This window comes from Thunnus albacares, chromosome 24 (genome assembly GCF_914725855.1).
Source record: "Thunnus albacares chromosome 24, fThuAlb1.1, whole genome shotgun sequence".
Taxonomy (NCBI): Eukaryota; Metazoa; Chordata; class Actinopteri; order Scombriformes; family Scombridae; genus Thunnus; species Thunnus albacares.
Genome location: NC_058129.1, coordinates 8,683,380 through 8,697,829, shown reverse-complemented (window position 1 = coordinate 8,697,829; position 14,450 = coordinate 8,683,380). Strand labels below are relative to the sequence as shown.

The window sequence follows — 14,450 nt, the reverse complement described above, 5'->3', positions numbered from 1 at the left end:
GTGCCTAAGATGACATCAGTATACAGTGTCATTTGCTGAGGTAGACAAATTTTCATGCTAGAGGGATTAATCCACCCAACCCCCATCTCCCCCAAAACCCTTTGACAAATCTATTGCCTGTGGAACATCAGATTATATACAGTTATCAAAGCGTTGTCAGACAGTTAACAGGTTTGTTCATCACGGAACTGTAAAGCATGTTTAGCCTCATTGATATTAACGAAACACCCAGGCTGCCGCGTCATTCACAGCCTTTGTTTGTGACTTTGTATGAGACAGAGGCAGAGAGAGAGAGAGAGAGAGAGAGAGAGAGAGAGACAGACACAGGGAGAGCCAGAGAGACAGACGGTACAGCTGTTCTATTGAATCTGGATCGAAAAGTCATGAAGCTGGATCTCTGACTCATCAGTTCTGTGACGCTCCGGCTTCACGGCTCATATGATGCCAACCAGCATGTCATCAACTGGGTGGAGGGGAGCAGGATGGGGGGGGTGGGGGGGGCGGTGGTGGAGACAGACCGAGACTTTCCAACCCCAGCCAGCGCCAGTCATTTTTTTCCTAAGCACATTCTGATGCAATAACAATAACAGAAATGTTCACTACTGTGCAATTTTCCAGGCCAGTAAACTAAGGAATTAGACTGAAATAGAGCTTGAGAGATTAGAGGAATTGAGACAACATACAGGTGAGGGGAGGAGAAGAGATGTGTAAAAGAGGAGGAGGAGAGGGAGGAGAGGAGTTTAGAGGAGGGATGCTGAGGGTAGGTGGAGGAGAGTTGGGAGGGGGGAGGAGGGGCAGTGCTGTTGTTTCCTGGGGGGATGGTGTTAAATGTAATCATAGAACATAGACAAGGACAGAGCTGATCATCATTATGAGACTGCAGCAACGCTGTGATTATTACTTTCTTAGTGGTAATTTTGTACGAGAAATCTGGAGTTCATATTCTTGAGCTACTTTCTATTAGAGGGAAAACTGATTCAAATTTGAATATAATAAAGTTCCCCGGGAGAATAATGGACAAAAAATGAATAATGTGATAGCTAGTTTAGCAGGGCATGAAATTGGGGGAAATACCTTTAAAGATCAGCATTCATAGGTTGTTACTGTAAGCGCAGTTTTCACCCCATCACTTAGTGTACTCTGTTCCAATAGGGAGATACAGAAAGCTGTGATACGGAGTAGCTGTTCTTCTATTGGCTGGAGCTGTTAAGGGGCAGGGCCTTGCCACAGGCTAGTGGGCAGGAAGGGGCTGGCTTTAGGGGTGTGGGGGGTGGGGGGTGGTTGTGGTGGGGGGGGGGGGGTTGGCTGGAAGTGTTTCAGCCAGATAGTTGGAGTGGACACTCTTCTGCTTCCTGCTTGCCTGCCTGCCTGCCTCACTCGCTTGCTCCGTGGCTGAGAGAGAGAGAGAGAGAGAGAGAGAAAGAGAAAGAGAGAGAGAGAGAGAGAGAGAGACATCGAGAGAAAATCCCTGTCTAGGCATGGACCTCCGGCTGCAGCACTCGGCAGCTCGCGAGGAATGACAACAGTTCACATGGTCATTAACTCCAGTTGCTGAGGCTGAAGGGAGCTGTACTGTAGCTCAGTGTCACAGAAGCACCGGGTGCCTCCTATGTTCGGGACAGCAGACAGACAGAGGCACACAGCAGAGCTACGGGACCCAGTGAAACGAGGTGGGAAAGAACCGTCATATTGGCTGGCTCTTTTTTTTTAAAAATTTTTTTCAGGAGTTTTGCTGCAGTGTGCTGCATACCAGTCTGGGTGGGGAGGGAGGAGAGGGAATGTTTTATCTGTGCGAGAGCATGAGAATGAGACGAGGGAAGAACGGGGGGAAAAAATAGAAAGAGAGTGGGATAAATGCACAGGAGCAGTGCAGCCACGCAGTAACTACCCTTATTGCAGTTTCCAGCGCTGTAATGGACTTTCTGTTTCGACTCCTGAGAGAGAGGCATTATCACAGCAGTTGACTTGCCCCTTTCCTCAGTGCAAATGTCAGGAGCTCTTTTTTTTTTTGCCACACGGGCTCCATATTTTTCACTCTCTAGAGAAAAACTTGTCATGTTGTGCGGCATGTGCGCTGTCACTGCTCGCTTTGTGTAGTTTTCACAAAGTTTTTTTTCCTCATAACTGTTGCAAATTTGTTATCTACAGGCAAAGGTTGTTTGTACAGAAGAGGGTTTGATGTTTCAACACCCTATGTGTATGTCGATACAAATAGCTGATGGCCCGAATAAGCTGGGACTTCCCAGTTCTAATAAGGCCCACATCATAATTAACCTCCTGAGTTAGATGGGGCATGGTTGACGTGTCCCTAGCTTTCTGCTGTCTGTCTAGATTTAGCTTTTCGCTAGCCGCCGGGTCTGGTGCAGTCAAGCAGTGGACATTATCGCCTGCATGGAAAAGGCCAGGGTGGTGTCACACGTCTGGCCGTGGATCAAGGGGAAGTGGGTGTTTTCTAAAATGGAACATCAGTTCAGCCCTTCCTGTTGTGAAAAGAATGGGATAAGTCTCAGACAAGCACCAAGTCCTTACTGCAAGACCCTGTCAGCCAGAAGTCCCCTTTCACCGTATTGACTCCCATGGAAATTGTACCTTGCGATGGTATTAAAAGGATTTAGTGGTCAGTGGGGTTTTCAGACATCTTCTTCTGCATGAAAGAGGTACATAGTCTGATTGCATTGTGACACGAGGGTGAGTTTGCTGAATCATTCAGCACTCATGTTTTCAAGTGCTGAAGATTTCCATTAATTTGATGTGTTTCATTTTATATTGTAATGTACAAGAGCTTTAATCTAACACAGTGTTTGCTATCTTTGATTTTAGGATATATTCAGTGCCAGTGAAACTTACAAAACAGTTATAGTATGCCTGAGAGCAGTTGTAAGCATGCTTCTATAATTTTCATGCAGACTTTTACATCAAGTAAGCCTAAGTATTCTGTTAATCATCATGCTTATCTGAACAGCACTATTCACCTCTGGCTGCCAACTATACTGTAATTAGCTGATGACTTGCCTGAGTCCTGTGGCTAAGCAGGGAGCAGACAAGAACACTTGCACAGGAAAACAAGTCTATTTACTGAGTGCAGTGGTTGATATCAATCAAAGATGCTGAAACTCTCTCTTGCCTGTTTTCATGGAAGTGCTTGAAAAAAATTAGCAGATGATAGTGAAAAAAAAGAGTAGGTCATCTGTTCTAAGGAGAGGAAAGCCCAATCCTATATCATGAGCAGGGCCATTCGGGTCACTGTGGTTTAGCTAAGGCTATTATGATATGGGGCACACCTATCTGCTGACTGTGTGAAATGCTTCTTGTGTTACCTCCGAACAGTAGCTTAGTCCTGGTATAGCCTCTGCTGAGCTCACTCACTCGTCCTTATCGCTAATGGTATTTGATGATATTGAACTCAAGGAGCCGTAGCTTATGCCAAAGACAATTTCATAAGCATCATAGCGTCTATAGTATTAAATACGAATTAGGCTGCAGGGTATAGCCCTGCTCTGATCCGCTCTGGAAGAGGCAAAGGAACATTTTGCAAGCCAACAAGTTTGTGATGTCACCCTGAAAGCTAGGTTAGGTTTATTATAATCTCTATAAACAGATATCTGCATATGGATGCAGAATCTGTAGGCAGCGGGACAAGATTTTGGTACCGGAAGCGTTCTGGTTTCCTATTGTAGTAGTATTGACCAATCATGTTGGAGCGGGCTTTGGTTGGCATGCAGGTAAACAGTCCATGTGGAGAGCAAAGGAGGAAGAATGCATTGACTGAAATACAATGTCAGGACTATCATCTGATGACGACTTAACTTTTTACTAGCTTTTTTTTTAAAAATTATCTGCATTCACATGCATATATCTGTTTATAGAGATTAGCTGAAATGTTGTCTGGACTGTGTCAAGTTGCTAATCGGACTGTGAAACCACGACTGGCGCACGGAAGAGGAAGTCTTGGCCCGGATATCCGTTATCCGGATATCCACTGGCTACACCAGAACCCCGAAATATTGACCGTTACCCACGTAGGCTAAATCATCATCATCTTTTGAAATTGGGTTTGCTAGGGATAAAGGACATTTTGATAAAAACCTGTATTATAAGGCTCACTCATTTTCCATTACTCACTGGAAACTGAACATTTTCCTATTTCCCCTCTACAATGAGGTCCTCTCTCCACAGCCTTGAAAAACATTGACCACTTGTTCCTCTTGGTCATGCAAATGACCACACAGCTGTGGTTTGCCAGCATAAAGTGGTATAAAATGGAAATGCAGCCACTCAGGTACCCTGCTTATGAGCTTGTCTGTCACAGCCATTTGTAATGTCTACTTTATTTTGCTGGCAACACCTGGCTGGTGCCACAGTAAACGTTGTCACAAGGCTTACGACCAATGGAAACCAGGTAGCTTATCGTCTCTGCTGAACAAATACAAGCAGCTGAGATAAACCGCACCGCACAGCCAGAGTGCACAGATACCAGACTAATGGGTTACATACGTGGTATTCAGAGGTCAAGCCAATGACTTTCACTCGAGACGCCCCAGTCCCGCTGACTCTCATTCAATTAAGCAGACTGACCAAGATAATGCTCCTGCCAGCTGGCCTTAGTAAGCGTCAGTAATCCATAAAGTCTAGTACTGTGGTGCTTTTCTTCACATCTCTGCCCTGCTTTATCAGGTCACCCTGTCTGTCCACTGTTTGTACTGATGACACAGAGGGGACAAAGCCTTCTTGCAGGAACTCTAGAGCAAAACAGGATATACTTATACTGAACACAGGTTTTGTCCTTTTTGGGGTTTTTGGAAAATATGCTCCTGTATAGCTGAAAACAAGGATAACACTGTCATGATTAAATAATGATTTGGCAAAGTGAACAGCCTCATTAACATCTCCACATTCAGGATATTGTAATGCATCTGGTATAAACTCACTGATTTGGAATAACATAATGTTAAATCGCATGGCATACGTTTCATTAGAAAGCCTTGAATATATTTCTGCGTTGCCAAATCCAAATTATTAGACTAGTCCTTCACTCAGCCATGAGGGTACACAGGAGTGCTAATCTCTGAGGTCAAAACATAGGGTGCTGGATGGTCCCTTCCTACCTGCCCACCATCTGTCCCTCCCTCACTTCATATCAGTAGCATTGTGCTTGAAATGCGACTGCTAAGCTCAGCATAAACCGTACTGTATGTGTAATGCACTAGCAGAAGCTCAACGAGCCTAAACCAAGACAGAGGCACACTGTCCAAGGACACGTCAAACCAGACTAAACTCAAACTGCGTGTACTGCCTCTGACCTCAGCTAGAGTTTTCCAAAGCTATTTTTTTTCCACTATGTGCTTGAGTTTCTCATGCTCTACGGATAGGATGTTGTTATATGACAGAGGTAACAGTTTTCCCCCCGGGTTGGCAGTTTGCTTTTCCAGCAGGGGCTGTGGTTTATTTCGAGAGCGTAAGAAGTCTCAGCCATCTCTGCTAAAAAGAGGCTAGCATCAGCTTACATGCTAATACAACATTCTCACTATTACATTTCCATCTCTGTAAAGTTTGTTGATGCACATATAACTTACAACAAACAAGGTTTACATTCTCAACATACAGTATGTCTGTGGCTCATACTTGTTGAAACAACCAGCTGTCATGTGTGTGCTTAATATTACAGTTATTGCAGTTGACTGTGGTTACTGTTACTGTTTAGTAAATCTTGAGCTGCAGCTTGTGATAATTTTTGACTATTCTATTAATATTTTTTTGTTTGTATGTTAAACACTTGTCCTATAACATTTCAAAATGAATCATCATAAGCCCAAAGTTGTCTTTAAGAGATGATGTGTCATAAAAATAACTCATTATTTCTCTATCAGTTGATTATCCAGTCAGTTAAAGAATTGGTTTAAGCCTAGTTTCAATGCCCGTTTGTGTAACATTTGTTTGGACGGTAGTTAAATTACCGTGGGATACTACACAGTCATACAGTCAATACAGTATGGGAGCAGACATGCCGTCAGGTTCCTGCATGATTTTTATCGTACCGTCACCCACATGAGGGTACTTTTGATCTTCAGTTCTCATCATTTGTTTTGAATATCTTTCATGACAAACATTGTTTGCATTTTACCTGTCGAGTCCCTTGTGAGCTTTTCAGGTGACCCTAACCAACCCTTACCCACCCAGTCGGCCCACTCAATTTTATAAAAGACTGAGTGCTGTAAACTTCCACTGTTCAACTGAAAAAATAAAAATGACTGATGGCTGTGTTTACCAGCCATTTTAGCACAATTTGCTCCATCATTTGAGGCAAAGTAATTTTACAGAGAAATGGCATTAATGTCCCCTCACACCAGTGCTTGAAGTAGAAAAAAATAAGTGCCATTACTCCCCTTATTCACATGTTGGCATGTGTAGCGGCTGCTATCAGCAAATCATTAAGTATTACATTCTGAATTTCTACAGTGAATAAAAGATATTAGTAGATATTGTTGATGTTCACTACATGAATTTATTTAATCAAGGGGACAACCGTTATTAGAGTAAAAAATAATTGACTATGTACTCTAGCTTTCGTGTGTGCCAACAGAGAAAAGCAGGCAGGCGGGAACAGGTGAGCGTCATATATTGCCCCCCAGGTAATGCAGATTTTTTAGGGCCATTATGAATCGCCCACAGAACCTGATATGGAGAGGGCAGATAAGAGTACTGGCCAGTAGCATAGGCAGAAATCACAGCGTGGGCGAGCAAAGAGAAAATCAGGTGGGCCTAGCATGTCCAAGACCAATCATAGGCTACTAATAGGTTCTGAAACGCATACTGTATGTTAACCAAAATAGGCCATTACAACTATACTTGCCTGAATGCACCAGTTTCCCACAGTCTGAAATGGTAAATTAGCTTACTTTTGATGATTACAGCAGAGGACTACTGGTCTTGGTGTTGAACAATGAAATTACTTCATTATAGTCCAACACTTCAGTCAGTTCTCTTTCAAAGGAGAGCAGGGACAAAGAGTTCAGTCTGTATGTCATTACTGATGCCCTGATGCCAGTTTTTATCCGACTAACAGTTGAAAAGAGTCTTTCAACAGTTCAGCTTGTTGCTGCTGCTGACGGGGGAAAGGGGCAGCTCACGTACATGTTGTTACTTGGCACTTGTAAGAGGAGAAACCTGGCGCAGGAGCAGTCTCTTCCTCCCGCTCCACACGACATATTTTTGTGACAAACTTAAGCAAATGGCTTTGTTTCGCCATGGTTTTTATCTTAACTATATTAAAAGCAGGTAGCTAGCGGAAAGTAGGCTTCTGTTCCTCTGTGCAATGTGCAGGTTGTACACTGAGTGAAAGAGGAGGAGCCGCTCACAATCTGGCATTTGCGAAATGCACTGCCACTCAAAAAATCTGACCTATCAACATCGTCATATGGTAAACAAGAAAGAAGAATTGTTTTATTTTTATTGGTCGTGCAGTCACATTCGAAACAGTATTCATTGATTGCTATTCACTGGATGATCCAGCAAAAAAAGGAAAACCAAAGCTACATGCCAAGCAAGTGCCTATGTGCGAGAAAAAGTCACGGTTCACCAAATAGTAAAATGTAGACGTGCCAATACTGCGTAGCGGTGAGTACCGGCCCACTTCAAGCAGTGTCTCACACATTCTGACAAAGTAGGTTAGCTTTATCACAGACATCTTATGGCTTCTAAAAATAAGAAGGGATTAATTGTTAAAGGTCAGATCTGACATGATTCTTACCTGACTATCTCTTCTGCAGCGATTGGCTCTCTCCCTGGGGAGATGGTGTGAAATTAAATCCTGCCTTGGAGAGTGGAGCCTGGGCGTCAGTACGATTGGGCGAGGAAGCTTCTCATCTCATTTCACATGATCAGCACTAAAGTGGGACAATATGATTAGCTAGACAATGGTCCGGATTCATGGGCTTGGAACAGTGTAGGGTTGGTGGGCGATTTCAAGGGGAAGCATCTTTTTGCTGCTTGTTGTCTAAGGAAAGACTACTTGTCTCTGTGACCAGAAAACCAAGCCAAAAAAAAAAGACAGAGTCTGGAAGATTTTCTTTTTTATTGTAGGACACTTAACCATATGGATATATGATCTTATCCTAATGGTCTTTTAAAATGTCTCCCTTTGATATTCAACACTTTGCACAAAACTACAAACAGAATTCAGAAGTCTCCAATTAGAGAGACCAAGTTTAACTAACCTAACCAAGAATACTGGGCCTAATCCAGATCTGACAAGACCTGAAGAACTGTATGTCTGTATGACAACTGTCTAAAGGTTTCTGTCTATGAAGGGAATTTGTAAAGGGATTTCTTCTTCCTTTAACAGTAGCATAGATGGTTTGAGTACAAGTCTCAACTTGCCTTCATTAACACAAAGTAGAGCTTGTCATATGCCTTTAGAGGTTGTTTAAGATAATGTTCCCGTGGTATTAAACATTGTCTTTGTTGAAGTCTAATTGCAGTGGAGGTTAGGGTTAGGTGTGGTGTTTACTCTTGGTCTTGTCTTTTTTCCATAGATGAATTTATATGTTTTAAACTGTAGAGGGGAATCTTTTAACCAGAGCTGTAGGTTTTTACAACCTTTCTCTGTCTCCTCCCTCGGTCTGGTGTCCCCAGCCCCCTTTTCCCGCCCCTGGTTAGCAGAAAAACATTTCCAGATGTGCCAAGAAAAGAGCTCCCTGCGCAGTAGCTTAGTAATGGATTTCATACGCTTAAGCTAAAGGTCACTTCCTCAGATTGTTGCTCCACCAATTGTCCCCCCCCTCTCTCTCCCTAGACAACAGCCAGTCACAGGGACCAGTGTCTTTCCAGGATGAGGCAAGGTGCACATACACACATTTCCCCCATGAATGTAAATTGACAGGCTGCTGTCAATGAGCCGGTATCTAATTTGGACAGTGGGAGACCAGTGAATATTGCAGGACACAGGGCAGCGTCATAATCGTGTCTGGCACTGGCATATGCATCTGTCTCGGTCGCTCTCTGGCTGCTGGACGGCTGCCCGGAATAGTGCTGCGCTGCGCGGTTTTCTATTGGCTGCACCATCCCGCCGTGCATGGCTCTACAGGGCGGGTTGGACCCTAGGGCTTTTTTCTATCTCTGCTCTGACTCTATGCTCTTGTCCACTGTCTCATAGCACAGAGGCTTTTGCCATTCACCGCTTTGTATGCAATATGTTGGAGAGCCAGTGGGCTTGTAGTCACCCCGTACAATGGCACACACCAGTGATCGGGGGACTTAAACTCAAGTGGCTTCTGTATAACCTCACAACTGCCTTTTTTCTAGTTCATCAGCCATGTACCCTTTAGAGCTAGCACCCCTCAGGGCCAGTACGTACACAAATTCAGATTGACATGCATACACAAACACTGTTAACGCCTGTTGAAGCCTGTTAGATAAATCGTTGCCCACTGTATTTAGCAAGCCATTTTCTCACTCTGAAAATAACCTCATGCTGTTTGTTTCTTGTCTGTCTCTCTCTCCTTCTCCACTTCAGATCACTGACAGAAAGTGCCTTGTGAGACAACATCCCTACTTGAAGATTCCTGGGCGTTTTCGGACAGCTCCAGATTTCTCCTTCTGCAGTCGTGACAGGACATAGCTTAGCCCCTTGGTTCGTCTTTACCTGTGCTCAGTGTGAAGAACCCTCGAGTGAAGAGGTGGAGCTACTGCACTGCTGGCCAAGGTGCCAAATCTCAGAAAGAGTAGGTACTGAGGACGTTTAAACAATAGAAAGCCACTTGTGTCGTCCTAATCTGTGCCATAGCACCTCGAAATAGCACCGCTTTTGCTCCTCAACATCAGCCCTTGCACAGATATCATCACTCATACAAAGGACATTTTGGGGACATTGGTACAACCAGTAGAGCTTGTGTCCGAGCATGCCCCCTCTGCCTTGTCAGAGGTCTGCAACTGAGACTTACTGATTGATGAACAATTAGCTGTTCAACTGACAAACTCAATAACAGCAGTGCAGTCCCATGCTCCGGTCACAAAGACTTTGCCAGTCCATTACCTCCACTTTCCTTTCCGTGAGGATAAATCTCATCCACTGACCTGAAGCAGATCACTGTTAGCTACATGTTCCATCAGTTTTAGTTGTTGTTAGTTTCATTTTTTTTTTTTTTTACTGGAACACTCTGTAACACCTCCTCAGAGGATAGCCTCCTCCTTAAACCAAGTGGCTCAACTCCACCCAAGCTCCTCAGCCAGCGCTGCTGACATGGCTCTAAACATTGCCTCGATACGTGACACAAAATGGCTGACCCTGGAAGTGTGCCGGCAGTTTCAGAGAGGGACTTGTTCACGCAGTGATGAGGAATGCAAATTTGCCCACCCGCCCAAAAGCTGCCAGGTGGACAATGGGAGGGTTATCGCCTGTTTTGACTCGTTAAAGGTAAGGACTTTTTAATAAGGATGTTATGAATTTTATTCTATCCTCTTCCCTTATGCTGCTCTTTTTCTCCAGAGTATTGGATACAAATTGATTGTAAGATTCTCTCTCTTCTAGATCTTTTCATGAGGTTATTGTCATGAATACCTGGCACACATACCTGCAGAAATCATCATGTTTTATACTCGTTATTTTATTTCTCTTAACACAACCTCATGGACCTGTCAAATGATGTAAAGCAAATATGAATAATTGGATTACATCTCCGCAGTACCAATATAGCATCTGACATAAAATGTTACAGCTTTGTGGTTCCTAATGGTCGGTGGGTGTAGGTTGTCTGCTCAAATTAGCATATGTGTCAGGTCTCCATGCTGTGCTGCAGTTAGCAGACCAGCCTGACCTATGAAGCTAAAGGCCAGAGAGGTCTGTTGTCATGTTCACTGTCACCACAGGTGTGTGTATGTATGTGTGCGTGCCCATTAGGGTTTTTTTATACGGTAAGTTCTACTAATGTTACCATGCCTTGTCCATCATCTGCGTTTGTGGGCGAACATCTGATCGCCTGAAGTTGTTTCAGGGCTTCTATTCCTGGTTGCATGTCAGCTGTCACACACAACCAACGAACAACATAAACAGTCAGAGCTTGTTTGGTTTGGTTCCCACAGATCTAAGAAGAGGTTTAAGTATTGAATCTCTGAATGTGGGTGATCTGTTTTTTTGTCAACTGGTTATTATTGATAACATTTGGTTGGTATGAAATTCTAGAGGCTTTAAAGCCATGTTGAACTATTTATTCCTTTAATAAAGGCCTGTAGTTTATCTTTTCGCCCCTCATGTAAGATGTTATGTTGTTGTTACATTTGTTATGGTTGATACTCTTGTTGAACCTTTTTGCTTTTTCATAGTGGTAAAATATCTTAAATTAGTTTAACACCAGATACTTTGAAAGTCCCCCCAATTATAACAAGGTCGCTTCACACAAGCCCCCACATGCTGCAAATAAGATGACTGCATCCGAGAGCAACCCATTATTTTCAAGCTGTGTAGGAAAAAAAAAGCAGCTGTGACAATGATAAATAGCCAAAGAAACTAGAGCAGAACACTGGAACTGTGAGGAGTTTGTCTTTTTTTTTTTTTTTTTTTAAGTATGAACTGTAGCTGCATTCACATATACAGCAGTGCGGTATGAGGAGACTGTATTTCACATTTTTCAAGGTTGTGTAAGAGGCCTGAGACAAAAGACAGACTAGATTCACTAGAAGCGAAGAGCTTTTGTTAATAAAAAGTATGTGGTATGTTTCCCTATACCTGAAAATGTTATTAAATTGAAAAATAGTGGTTTGCAGGCGACATCGTTGGATTGTGGCCCTATATCTCCTGAAACAGGTTGCAAGCTTGCCACACTTTTTTGCACTCGAAAGCTATAAAGATCTTTGAAGTGTGTAAAAGCCCTTTTCATTACATGTTGCTTAAGGTCAGTTATTTATTTGACACGATGAAGACATTATGGGCTATCAGCTGTTTTCTTGGCTAAGACATAGCTCATGGTAAGGCTCGCGGAATTATTGCTTGCAGTTAGCCATTGAATGACACTCCTTCCCAGCTGCCAGATTTAGCAAGCTGTTATACTGTTATGGTTTAATGAGCAAACAGCTGACTCCAATTGGGATCGATTTGTTGTTGCACCATGCAAGGGAAGGCCTGAAATTCCCTCTTCACATCACATGATTTTGTTTTTCCTTAGCAGTCATCCCTGACTGAGGAAACAAAATGACCCAAGCATGCAAACTTGTAATAATAATAATAATACTGCATTGAATTTGTACCATACTTGTCATTCATACTGAAACTCAACGTGCTACAGTATTAATAACATAGAACACAAAGAATAATATAAGAGTTGTGCTGCCTTTCGTTTACACTACTATCAATGATGTTTCTTTGCTTTGTGGCAATCTACTGGCAATTACTGTTATGTATCATCTGTACCTTGAATATACAGAATGTCATAAAAGAATAGCATGCTGTGTGCACACAATATAAATCAAGTCCCATCTTCTAAACAGCTTTTGAGTGCAGTTTGTTTGAAGGAACAGTGTGTTTCCTCACTTACCGTCACTCAGAGGCAGCTGTACTACCCAGAAGAACTTGAGGTTACTTACCATGTAACCCCTGCTCTCTGATAACATGAATTAAGTGTCTCACTTTATAATGCTCTCTGAGGCAAAAGCCTCCATCCAATATTGGCTGGCAGTCTTGATGCTTGCGTCAAGGCAGCATATTTGCAGACTTCCATGCTGTGAGCTGTAGGCTCACTCCATTGTTTTCAGCCAACTCCATGCGTCTTGTCAAGTGATACTTGACAAGAGTGGACAAAAGGGTTGTCTTCCTCGTCTGACACAAAGTGTTCTGACACTCCTCTATCAGCTCCTTGTTGGAAAATCCACTGGACTAGTTTGCAACACAGACTCTTAAAGGTAAAGTGTGCACACGGCTCCTGGACATAACAGCACATAAAACATCAATCACAAGTGTCCATTTGTGAGATTGTGCAACCCAAGGGACATATTCTTTGGACAAGTGTACTGCCTGTATTATGACAGTTTGGCGTAGCTAGAATGTAAGAGAGGTTTTAGTTCGAATTTGTTAGATTTGTTTGGTTTTAGTTAACAATCCAAAATTTGAGATCTTGCAATAGCTGGTTAGCTTAATAGCAATCTGTCTCTCTTGAAGCCTAGAATGGTGACTAAGCGATATTTCCATTGGATTGTTAAGATATCCTCCCAACGACAAGAGTCTACCTTGATACAAGCATCATGACTTCCAACTGGTACTTGATAGGGAGAGGCTTTTGAAGATATCGTTGGTGCGTGGCTCCTTTTTTATTCTTCTCATTTTCTTGAAAAATATTTGTTACATCTACTATCTGGGCTTCATGGCTGTGGCCCTCCTATAGCTTACTATAGGTTGCTTATAATATTGTCAATCAAGGAATTTTTCAGCTGTCAGTGTAAGCTGCTGTCTGAAAGCCCATCAGCTAAAAGCGTAATGCAGCTAAAGTGTAAAATGTATGGACAGATCTCTCTCTAATTGCAGCCACTCTCTCTTTCTCTCCCCCTCTTTTCACCATACAACCCAGTGACAGAACGAGAATACAGGATTCTCTGTACTTTTAACTCCCAACTCGCCCCCTCTCTCACAAAGACTTTCCTCGTGACAGCTAAGAGAATGAATGCTTTATTATGCATTAGGAAATGTGTTTTCGCTCCATGGCAGGCTGATTTCCACCCCATTACGCCCGTATCGTCTTCCTGGGTCTTCTCATCTGATAGGGTTATCATGCCAGGGTTGTGTGCTGCCAGGCATGACTTGGCCAATGATCAGAAGGGTCCTTTTCATAAACACGTGAAAGGTAAGGCTCAGGAGAGGAGTGGAGTAGGAGGTGTAACTCTGTTGTTGCACTTGTCAGGCAGCGGTGGGCAAGCACGCCAACTCAGTGTAGAATTTGACTGTTCTGGTTGTTGTTTTCACACTGAGTTGGTAAAAAACACTCATGCGATGACAGTGGCTCCTTCCTGTACTCTCAAAATAATTGTTTGTCTAAAATGATTTTTAAGTATGCTGTGCCAGGGATGCCACATAATCACTCATGACTTCCTTTTTTGGCCTTTTGGTTCATCGAGTGTTTGGGCCACAAAACATTTAAAAGAAAATTCCTTTAGATGAGATTATATAAATCACAGATGTCTCTGACTGGCAAACTCTTAGCAATCATCTTCTGCTAAGTATCTTTTAAAAGGTGTTATTAATTTTAGCATGATTTCACACCTGCCTTGTTTAGTTCAGTTGAATTAAACCCTGGAGCGTTTTCCCCCTTTGTGCGGTACGTCTGGGCAGGTGTGAACACAGCAATCGTACTTGGGTACGGACCAAAACAACTGGATGTGTGTGCGTGTGTGTACGTGTGTGTCGGTGTTGCAAGTGTCGGTTATATGTAGGGGATTAAACTGTCACAGCCCGCCACGGTTTAATATATTAA

General features: G+C 43.0%; 1 protein-coding gene across 13 annotated transcripts in view; it reads left to right on the top strand.

Annotated features, from left to right (window-relative positions):
• Window positions 1-14,450, top strand: part of mbnl2 (muscleblind-like splicing regulator 2) — a 56,001-nt gene that overhangs the window by 2,552 nt on the left and 38,999 nt on the right. For 10 of the 13 annotated variants that reach the window (XM_044344593.1, XM_044344598.1, XM_044344595.1 and 7 more), the window contains exon 2: window positions 9,512-10,411. In XM_044344593.1, the coding sequence (XP_044200528.1) occupies window positions 10,238-10,411 (174 nt within the window). In that variant the 5' untranslated portion in view covers window positions 9,512-10,237. Of the gene's footprint in view, window positions 1-1,396; window positions 1,671-2,542; window positions 2,689-9,511; window positions 10,412-14,450 lie in introns of those variants that run through there. The other 3 variants (XM_044344589.1, XM_044344591.1, XM_044344590.1) reach the window with 3 other exon arrangements.